The sequence below is a fragment of the Crocuta crocuta genome, unplaced genomic scaffold, assembly GCF_008692635.1.
Source record: "Crocuta crocuta isolate KB4526 unplaced genomic scaffold, BGI_CrCroc_1.0 scaffold1112, whole genome shotgun sequence".
Lineage (NCBI taxonomy): Eukaryota > Metazoa > Chordata > Mammalia > Carnivora > Hyaenidae > Crocuta > Crocuta crocuta.
Window position 1 is genome coordinate 207,166 of NW_027527161.1, and position 11,426 is coordinate 218,591.

Genomic DNA, 11,426 nt, shown 5'->3' on the forward strand with positions numbered 1-11,426 from the left:
AAACAAAATAGACTTATTTGGGGCCCTTTAATTTTGGAGGACCATCACAGAGTTCCTTTGGCCCTCCCAGCCTTTGATAGTGCTGTATTAACATCTTTAACCCTATCAATATCTTTTTTATTTATCTCATTTCTTAATAACCATCTAAGGATTTCCATCCTGTGGTATGAGTCCTGTGACTCCTCTGTTTCTTCTTTTGTTCCTATCAATATTTGCTTTATTCACCTTATTCCTTAATAACTGTTTAAAAACTTCCACTTTTGTGGTCTCTTCCTATTCTCTTGTTAATTAACCTAATGTTTTTATTAAGACCCCTGAGGGAAAGCTGGGACCATAAATTGGCGAAGGCTTCCCAGACTGTTTTTTGGTTTTACAGCAGTTGAGGTTATATGTGGTGCCCATGTGAAAGAGATCCCTTAACCACAGCATTTACCATGACCTGGGTAATGAGCATATATATTCAGTAGGCAAATATCTCAGTCATCTTAAAGCCAGTTCCATGTAGTTGCATATGAAACATGTTAGCGGCTTCATCTGGGGTATTCCACTTGGCATTCATAGGGGGGAGACGAGAAGTCTCCATCTCAGGGTAAACAGACCCTACAGTGACTTTTATCCAGTTAACCAGTCTGGTTGTTCCCTTAGGAATAACTTCCTGTGTATCTGGATCACATATGGCCATCTGTGATGGTTCAGTCGCAAACTGTGGGTCCTGTATCAACCCAAACATGCCCTTCCACTCCACAGTTTTGAAAACCAAAGGCACAGCTCCTAAATTCTCATAATCTATTTTAGCAAAGATTCATCAGGAGGAAGTTGATGGTACTGATTTACAAAATGAAAAAATTCCTTCACACTATACTCTCTGGTTTCAATAGTTTCTTGATTTTGCCCTCCCCCACATTGACTACCTTCTTGGTGACCAGAGTTCTTTCTTATAGGGAACTTCTATTGTCCCTATACAATTTTTATCTGGCTTTGAGGCTAGTGGCCCAAACTCAGATGGACCCAAATCTGAGCTTCCTTTAGCATCAAGGCCCAAACCAGTACTTTTCTTTTACTTTCATTTTAGTTATTATGGATAATAACTGAGGGATTGTATATTTAGTATAGTTCTTATTATTTTGCATGCTCTTACATATCCAATGAGCTAACTCCTTCTTAAGAGTTTGGTTTACTACTGAAGTGGTTTAGAGCAAGTCTCCCCAAAGTATGCCATTTTGGCATGTGAGCTATTTTGAGCTGAAGGCAAAATAGGCAAAAGCCCCAGAGGGCTCAAGAGAAACTTTTGCCCCTCTTTTAACTATATAGAAAAATTTTAATTGGAATTTTTTCCCAAAATGAGAGTTTTTACCAGAGATAAATTTCATCTGAGTGATCCTTCTGTATGGTAGGGCAAACACCTAATTGCCAAGTATCTGGTCTTCTTACTGTCCTGTGAATCACCCTTTGGAACCTCAGAGCTCTATCCCATTCCTTAGCTCAGGAAGGCATATATACTTCATTTTACCTTTCTGTCTTTGAACCTCTCATGTATGTGGGGTTTCTGTACATACAAAATTAAATTTGATTTTCTCCTGGGAATCTATCTCATGTCAATTTAATTCTTAGACCAGCCAGAAGAACCTTTGGAGGGTAAAAGAAAAAAAATTCATCCCCAACACTATCATTTCTAAATTCCATTGCTAACTTTTACCTTTAGTAACTGATCACAGAACAGCTAAAGTTTCACACTGTGGGTGACTAGGTAGCCATCCAGTGATCAAAGGCTCATCATCCCCTGCCCTTTTATCCTTTCTTTTCCCAAGTCACAGGTTTCCATGATTCAGGGCTCTTTTTAGCAAATCCCATTTCTCTGATGTCAACTAAGTGCTTCTGAACCCAATGTGTGGGTGTGGGGAGAATTCCCCCCACACCACAAATTCTCCATCACCAGCTGAGTGTCCTATAATTCAACCCATTTCTGACATTACTGGGAGATAATCTTAGATTCTACAAATTAAGGGCTCAGTCCCACAAGGCTAAACCCTTCCCCCCACGTTAAATGTCAGTCACAAATTCAGGTTGTTAACTGTGCTTCTGACTGATCAGTTATAGATACGGGGCTCCCACAACCTCCTTTTTGGGTTCAATTAATTTGCTAGAGTGGTTTACAGAACCCAAACATTTCAATTACTAGATTATTGGCTTATTATAAAAGGATATAACTCAGGAACAGCCGGATGGAAGAGATGCATATAGAAGAACAAAGTGTGGGTATAGGGTGCAGAGCTTCCATGCCCTCTCCAGGCACCATTGTCCCCACGTCTCCATGTGGTCACCAACCTGGGAGCTCTCCAAAACCTGTCCTTTTAGGTTTTGGGAGGAGGCTTCATTACCTAGTCATGATTGATTAAGCTCATTGGCCACTGATGACTGAATTCAATCTTCACCTCTTCTCCCTTCCCTGGTGGTTGAGGGGTGGGACCAAATGTGTCAACCCTCTAGTTACATGGTTGATTCCTTGGGCAACCAACCTCCATCCTTAGGTGGGGTCAAAAATCACCTCCTTAACACAACAAAAGACACCATTGTCCTCACTCTCAGCCCTTAGGAAGTTCCAAGGCTTTTAGGAGCTCTGTGCCAGGAATAAGAAGGCCAAATACACATTTCTTATTATAAATCATAATATCCCAGGAAGCATTAAGATATTTCTGCATCCTTCTTTTTTCTTTGTTCTTGATTCAGAATAGTTAAGTTAGCTTTGATAATCACTTGTTCAGAGGAATAGCCTTACTCTTTCATTTCCTTGGTTAGTGATGCTTTTTTGAATGAGGAATTATTTACTTCCTTCCCATCAATTCCTTTAAAAATATGAGATGCTACCAAAATAATTCAGAACTAACTCTTTAGATGAGTTCCTGGGAGCCCATGTGTGTGTTTGTCTCTTTCCTCCCTCACCTAACTGCTTCCTCTCCTAGTCCTCTATAGCCAGAGAAGGCCCTCTCTCTACTCCAGACCCTTTGGGTTGATCCATAAGTGAGCTTTGTGTACACTGTCAAGAGGTAGTAACAAAGCTGTGGACTAAAAATAGAGCGAAGAAGGAGAAAGCAGAAAGAGGCAAAAGGCGGGGGGGGGTCTTACGTGGAGAAGGCATTATTCTGTTTCTCACATCGGATTCCCTTGCAGTTGTTTGGTTCATCGATCGCTCTGGTCTCATAATAAAAGTAAAGCTGGTTCAGTCCGTTGGCAAAAGCCAGCAGTACCAGGCAGTAGATAAAGAGGAATTTGAGGATATCAAGCAGCATGCGCCCCAAAGAGATCTGCAGAGGCCCTAAGTGGGAGTTGGCTGTGAACAGGGATATGAGACGCAACGAACTTAAAATGTTGGATATTGCAAACAGTGCTTCTGCAATCAGAGTCGGGTGCCACATTTCCCATTCTTCCCTTGGACGAGAACCATTATACTGAAAGAAACAAGTGCACAAGGTGAGAGGTACAGTGAGCATTTTAAACTTTTTCCTCTTTTCTCCTGTATGCACCCAAGTAAAGCCACCAAGGTAAGCGTCAAACATTTATTTATACAACAGGCCCCATACATGGCACTATTTTTNATAACTTTCTTCCTCCCACTCTCATCCAAATATATTCTCTGCATATACAGAGAGAAATGAAGTTTGGAGCCATCATCTGGAGTAACCACCTGTGGTTTATCAACAGACATTTTCTAACTGCGAGTTTACCAGATTGTTGGGGAGTGTCACTGGAACAAAGCCATTGGTATGGCCAATGTAGTGGGGACAAATTACTCTGCTTCTTAATGAGATTTCAAATCAGATTTGCCTCCCCAATCCCCCATTTTCTTCTGAGCACCAAGGACAACCTGTAGTTACTGAAGGGCAAGGGACAGTTTCAGCCTCCTCAGTGTGCAATGTTCTTCCCGAGTTCCTTGCTGACTTGTAGTCTGGGACTGCTAGAGCGACCTGAGAGGGTCATTACTCAGTTTTCTGCTGAATTTCCACAGTCTATAATGAATTTCATATGATCACAAATAGCATGTCAACCTTCCAGGTAGTGAATTTAGTACTGCTCCACACAGTGTATTTTATCGTTCCTTTGACAGCCCTACAAGCTTGTTCAAGTTCAAGTACAAATGAAGAACCAGGGGCTGAAGGAGGGAAAAAAGCCAGTGTTTCTGTCATTGGTTGCCCATTTTTCAGCCCTATCCTGGACTTCCAGCTCTTGGAACATTGAAAGTTGCTTTATTGTGAGACCTAAGGTCCAATTAAGGGCTTTGTCAACTTAAAACTGCCTGTATCTCTCAATTTCACCATAGAATGAGGATAATACCTACTCCTATCCACTGCACACGTTTGTGATTATGTATCCATGTGAGAGTATGTGTACTCCATAAGGAGAGATGTTATGGAAATATAAGAATTTGCTTATTACCTTCCCCAAGACAGAAGTAGATTTTGCCTGGAATTCAATCTGAAGCATATTGCCTTGAGTTCTCATCTAAATATCACAATTTCTTAGGATTAGATATAAACAACTTCTCTGAGAAAATGTTGCATTTGGGGGCCAAATTATATTGTTAGCATTTCTAAAATGTGCTTCAGTTCCAACAACTGACAAAACTGGTGTTGTTAGAATCATTTGTGTGCTTCCAATATTCTTCACTGTCAGAGGAGTTTGGAGAAACCCTGCCACACTTGTGCTTCTGTTTTGGATGAACTATAGGTGGCTAATCCGTTTTATACACTCTTGGCCAAATTTTGTATCTCTACATTTTCCCTTCCAAAAACAAACAAACAAAAACACCCCATATTGGCTGCATCGCTGTGAGGGGTGGGCATTACCATGTCTGTTTTACAAGTGGAGGAGCTGAGGTCCAGATAGGCAGAGTGACTTGCTTAAGATCACACAGCAAGCTGGTGACAGAGCCAGGACTAAAACTTGAGATCTCTATATACTCAGTCTGGCATTATCTCTATTAAATGTTCACTCAAATGTTGGTTGATATCACAGCACATATGTTAGATAGGCCTTTAAAAGTTTTGAGCTATATGTGAGAGATGGAGACTGCTCATAATAAAACAGACCTATGTTTTAAAACTGGGGATTATCAACTGGAACATGCACAGCTCATAATTCAGGATTTTCTCCCTCTGTAATCACAACTGTAAACATAGGGAAGTCTGCTGCCCATGGGACAGTGCGTCTGGATTTGCAGAACATTCAGAAGTGTGAAAAGTGATTCCAATGGCAAATCTATGTTTTGCATATACTTCTTTGGAGCAAGATATTATAGAGTATGATAGCAGGGAATAAACTTGGAGCTCATTTATCATAAAGGTCAAGCTTATTTAGCATAATGATCAACAAGCTTTTTCTGTCAAGGGTGAGATAATAGATATTTTTGGCTTGGTGGGCTATATGGTCCCTGTCACAACTACTCAACTCTTCCCTGTAGAACTGATAGGGAATAAATGAATAAGTGGATATGGCAGCAGACCATAGTTCAATGGCCCCTGGACTAACACAGGTAGTTTTCAAATTGTGTTCCTTGAAGCCTGAAGGTTCAGTAGAGGCAACTGGTAGTCACTGTGGGAGGTATAGAGGAGGCCTGAAAGATCAAGTCCTCAATCCAAATTCAGTCTTTGAGCTCTTCAATATACTTAAGTTCTGAATAAGTTTTAGCTTCAAGATGTGATTTCATGGAAAAAATTAAAAGGCTGATAGCCACTGACCTAGTCCAATCTGCTTATTTTTCAGAGGCAGAATCTAAGGCTCAGAGAGGTACAAGGATGGCCTATGGTAATTCAGCTTGTGTCAGAACAGGGATTACATTCAGGTTTACTGATTCTTGAGTTAATCATACTAGGAGGCAAGTGATTTTTCTTATATTCTTTGAGATAGGATGCAGCTTGAAAATTGACCTCCATGTCTTTCAGAGGGGTGTAAATCACAGTCTGTCAATTCAAAAGCAAAATACGAAGAGTGCCAGCTTAATGTGGGGATTTAACAATAATAAGGATGGAGTATGGGATTGTGTCTTCAGCCAAGTACTGGTTGAAGAAAGGACCACAACTCAATGGGTATCAAAGTTCGGATTTAGTTTGAACATATGGAAGTAAGGTAGTAGTGGGATAAATCTAGATGGTACCATCCTAGAAGACAAAAGGAAAATTATTTTCCATTTGTAGGGCTGTCTGGGGGCACTGAGGGCCAATCTTATGTGTATTTGTTCCTTTTGAGTACTTTCATACGTGTCTTTTCATTTCTGTTGTTGCAGACCATGTATGGTGGAGTATATATATATATCATTGACAATTGTTTTTGTTCTAATAAAGGATCTTCTGTGGGGTCAGCTTATCCCATGGTATTTCTGTCCTGCCTTAGTACAACAGTGATCTGAAGTGTTTCAAGGATCCTGGGAACCAGCTTTTGTGGCTTTACCTCATAGAGGTTGTCATAGCCTACTTGGTGAAGTTCATCTCAGAATAGTGTGCTTCTGTGGATGAGAGGACCAGACTGTGTATTTGCAATTTCTCATTACAAATCCAAATGTACATGTGGCATGTGAGGCTTTGATGATTCTCCTTTGTTTAAGAAGAAATCCAATTTCTTAGCAAATGTCTCCCTTAAGTGTTTGTCAATTGAGGGGCATTTAGTCAGCGGAGTATAGCTGATTTATCTTTACGCTCTATGGTGGGGAAGTTCTAGTTCCTCTGAACCTTTGCCAGTGAAACTGGATAGGTTACAAAATAATCTAATGTTGGGCATCTATAGATACATTTTTACATCCCTAAGAGAAATCCTTTTCTTGATAGTTTATTCTAAACTTTTCTGTTTAAACAAAATGAACCAATTTCTAGATTGATAATCTATTGTCCCTCCAGTGTATAAATACCACTTCCAAAGGTGGCATTTAAATCTCTATTTTTAAATCTCTATTTTTTTTTTAAGGCAACAGTGTTACTTAGTCAGCAGAGTGCCAGAATGACATGGACTCCATCCAGGCATATTAACCAGAAATTCAAGCATTTTCCTCACCAGCTTTTTCTTGTAAGGAAGTTGTAAGTCTATGTTAAATGATCACCACAAGTATAAGACATATTCTTAGGATTCTTTCAAAAATGTTTCATGACTGCATTCAATATTCATGCTCCACGTAACTAACTCCCAAGGTCTTAAAATTTATGCAATATGCATATTAGGGATATAAAAAGTTGCTGGAGATTTGGGGGACAGCCATATTCCCATTCTAAAACTCCTTAATGTGGGATTTAGTGCCAAAAATCATGACTGACTAGACAATCTTGGAGACTGAATTGTCAGCTTTTCCCCATGCTGGAGAAGTTCAACTCAGGGTAGGAGCACAGCCATTCTATTATCTAATGAACACAAAATCTGAACTCAGAGCCTGTGACTACTACTACAACATGTGAGACGTTGGACATGAAGCTATTTTTCAGGATAATGTAGGCTGTACATTGTGTGGGAAAAGCATAAAGGGTGTGTGTGTGTGTGTGTGTGTATGTTATCTGAATTGGTAGAGAGGCATAGGTTGAATGTGGTACTCAAAAAGCTGGATTTATAACAGCTTGAATGATCATCCTGGTGCTGGAAGTAATGAGGGAGGCAGAGATGATTAAAGATCTCTGTCTCCTGCAGTGAAATTTCTAGGGTTCTGCTACCTGTCATATACAGGACACTTGAGGGAAGTGTGAATACTTAGCTTTGAGAAGAGACAACTCAGCAGGTTAGGAAGAGATGACTTCACATTGGAAGCACTATTATGGAAAAGGAGCAGCTTTGTTCTGTTTGATCCCGCAGGGAAGAAGGATTATTAATGGATGTGTCACAGGGAGAATAATATTAGAAAAACATAAAGCAGCACTTTTTAATGAAGTGACAAGGGTGGAGAGAAACTTTTGGAGATTGTGAATTCAGTGAGTTTCCTGTCCCTGACCTATGGGAGGGTTGGTGGGCCATCTTCTTTGCAAGGATACTGTAGGGAGAATTTAAACACTGACTGGATGGGTGAGTGGCTGAAGACCCTTCTACTGTCAGAGTTTAAAAAGCTAAATATTCATTTGTAAATTGCTCTATTCTCCACTTTCCTTCTTGTTTTAAAAACATTTTTATGTCTTTATTTTATTTTGAGAGACAGACTAGAGAGTGAGCGGGGGAGGGGCAGAGAGAGAGGAAGACACAGAATCTGAAGCAGGCTCCAGGCTCTGAGCTGTCAGCACAGAACCCAACGTGGGGCTCAAACCCACACACTGTGAGATCATGACTTGAGCCAAAGTCAGACACTTAACCGACTGAGACACCCAGGTGCCCCTCTATTCTCCACTTTGTTTGCTTAGGTGGACACTGCTTACAAACTATTGAAAGAATGTCTGTTTATATGGTACTTTCCTGCATGGATTGGACTGTCATAAACACTTTCCCCCTAAGCTCTGTATGCCTCCAGTGCTAAAGCTGAATGTAACCCAAACCATTGCTTAAGAAAAATGGCAGACATTCCAAGTTACCTTTACATAGGCCACAATCTTCAAGGAAATGGTTGCCAGGTAGAGTGAGTTCATTGCAAAATCCATCAGGTTCCACCAGTCATGGATATATTCAGTAAATCCACCATCCCACATTTCCTTAATCTCCCCCCAAATGAAACCTGAAGAATGGAAGCAAGAGGTTTATTTCTAGACAGGGACAGAATAGTCATCACAGTACAATTCTCCCAAGTAAAGGCAGATGGAAACAATGAATGAATTGAGATCACTGAAGTGAAGCCCACAGAGATGGTAATAATAACATAGCTCTTTTCTTTCCTACTTCACCTCTCAGTTGGTAACCTGCCAAACCTGATAGGCTTTGCCTGAAGATGCCTATACATTATACTTTTCTGGATGCTACTCACTTTCAGTGTTGTTATTATAGTTACCGGGATGTTGTTGCAATTTTGGGGTGCCTGATTCTACCCTCTTACTATTTTGAAGTAGGAAATTTATTAATTTCATTAACAGATCAATTAGGTCAATATTACCCTGTAGTCCTTAGTTTCTACCATGTACTAGAAGGAAAATCCAGTAAGTTTTGAGGTGAGCTAGTTGACCATCCCCCAAATTGCTGGATTTTGAGGCTACAGATAGGTAATGGGGCCCAAAATTATTCACTTATTTATTTATTTATTAATAACATTTTAGAGTGAGCAAGAGAGCAAGTGATCAGGGGAGAGGGGAAGAGAGAGGGAGAGAAAGAATCCCAAGCAGGATCCATGCTCAGCATGGAGCCTGATACGGGGCTTGATCTCATGACCCTGGGATCATGACCTAAGCTGAAATCAAGATTCAGCTGTTCAACTGACTGAGTCACACAAGTGGGGGCCCAAAATAATTTAGAATCCTCTTTTTTTTCTCCTTTCACTGTGTGTGTGTGGGGGGGGGGGTGGGCAAAGTTTCCCCGGCTGAAGACTGCTGCCCTNTGTCTCCTGAACCTTAGAATTGGGAAACTAGTAAAAAGTGTGGCTGTGGGAGTGCTTCTCAGACTTTAAAGTGCATGTCAATCACTTGGGGATCATGTTGAAATGCAGGTTCTGATTCCATAGATCCAGAGTGTAACTTGAGATTCTGTATGTCTAACAAGTTCCCAGGTGATGATGCTGACATTGTTGATTTGGGTATTACAAAGAACTTGGGGGATAGTGATGCATTGGAGGGTCCAATGGAATCTAACTATGCTTAGAAACTACTGGTAAAGTTACTTTTACCATAGAATTTGTGAATTTCCTAGGTTCCCCTCCTGATTGTGGAATCTGTATCTATACAGGATGTAGACCCTAAATAATACTGGGATTATGTGGAGTAGCCACAAGAAATCAGCACATACAAGTGCCCTTGAGTTATAGGAAGGGGTTTGAATAGACTGATCAGCACTTGCCCTGCCTAGCTTACCTGAAGCCCATTCTGACTGATATTTGGCTTTCCTTCTAAACCATCTGACAGGCATCTGAACCCTGGGTTCACTGCCAATATCACTGTGGACCATGAAATATTAAGTGACCAGAGCCTAGAGAGGAAGGCACCAGATTTCTGAAACTCCCCACAAAGGGCCTCCCCACTGCACCAAAAGATGTACTAAATCAGGGCCAGCTCGAGCAGCAGGCACTCCAGGCATAGTTCTTGGTTTGTTTGACTCACCGAGAACCCAAGGCAATATCATCCATTCTACAACAGTTGGGGGAGGCCCCTGTACATGAAGGTCTGTCCTGACGATGTGCTGAGAAGCCAGGAGAAGCATGAAGAGGAAGGTCAGATATGATGCTGTGTGGCAGATAAACTTGATAAAGGGTTTCTTGATGAACAGCCCAAGGTTGCTCCTGGGTGAGATCAGATAAGCAATAGACAGCATGGGAAAGAGGAATCCAATGGTCATGCAGGTGAGAAGCTTGACTACCCAGTGTTTCCGTCGCCATCCAGGGAAGCCGTCATACCACAGAGTGGCAAGTAACTGTTGGCAATTAGGCTGAGCAACAAACTGGGGAAAAAAATAGAACAAGTTAGGCATCTTTGGTGTCCAGTGGGATTTCTACATTCATAATACCTCTCCTAGTTTATAGCAAGCTACATGACCAATTCCCAGAAGAGGCCTGTTTTCCAGGTTTCCATGAATGGATCTAACCCCTGAGATAGCTCTACGTGTCAAGCTATGAGACTAGATTTTACTTAGGGTTATTTATTTCATATATTAATTTTTATTTATGTTTTGTGCTTTGACATGTTTCTCTATTCGTCCTCCCATCATCTTAGAGAAATGGTTCCCAAACTTTGCCTCTGGATCAGAATCATCCAGCGAACATTAAAAAAAATTCAGATTCCCGGGGTGCCTGGGTGGCTCAGTTGGTTAAGCATCGAACTTCAGCTTAGGTCATGATCTCTCTCGTGGTTCGTGAATTGGAGCCCTGTGTGGGGCTCTGTGCTGACAGCTCAGAGCCTGGAGCCTGCTTCAGATTTGGTGTCTCCCTTTCCCTCTCTGCCCCTCCCCCACTTGCGCGCGCACGCACGCGCTCTCTCTCTCAAAAAAATAAAAACAAAACAGTAAACATTAACAAAATTCAGATTCCCAGGTCACCCCAAAGACTGACTAAATGAACATCTCTGGGGAGTAGAGCCTGGGCAGCTGTTTTACAAAGTTCTTTGGGAAATTTACATGTCTTTTAGCAGGGAATCATGGGGATATTTTATTTCAAATTGGTTCACTTTTACTCACTCTCGTAGCTTGCAAGAGGTCATCAACAAATGTGCACTGTGTTTGGTCAAACACAAACTGGCAAGGAATGAGCTCATGCCTGTGGCTATGGCTTGGAATGGAAATGAGTTCCCTTTTTGATTTTCTCTTTCTTCCCCTTTGGTTTTGAGCACTTCTTAGATGCCTAG

General features: G+C 41.2%; 1 protein-coding gene across 1 annotated transcript in view; it reads right to left on the reverse strand.

Annotated features, from left to right (window-relative positions):
* TRPC5 (transient receptor potential cation channel subfamily C member 5) overlaps positions 1-11,426 on the reverse strand; it is a 121,908-nt gene that overhangs the window by 40,897 nt on the left and 69,585 nt on the right. The window contains exons 3-5 of the mRNA XM_077763125.1: positions 10,191-10,527; positions 8,526-8,665; positions 3,124-3,446 (exon numbers count right to left, since the gene is read on the reverse strand). Coding sequence (XP_077619251.1) covers positions 3,124-3,446; positions 8,526-8,665; positions 10,191-10,527 — 800 coding nt within the window. The remainder of the gene's footprint in view (positions 1-3,123; positions 3,447-8,525; positions 8,666-10,190; positions 10,528-11,426) is intronic.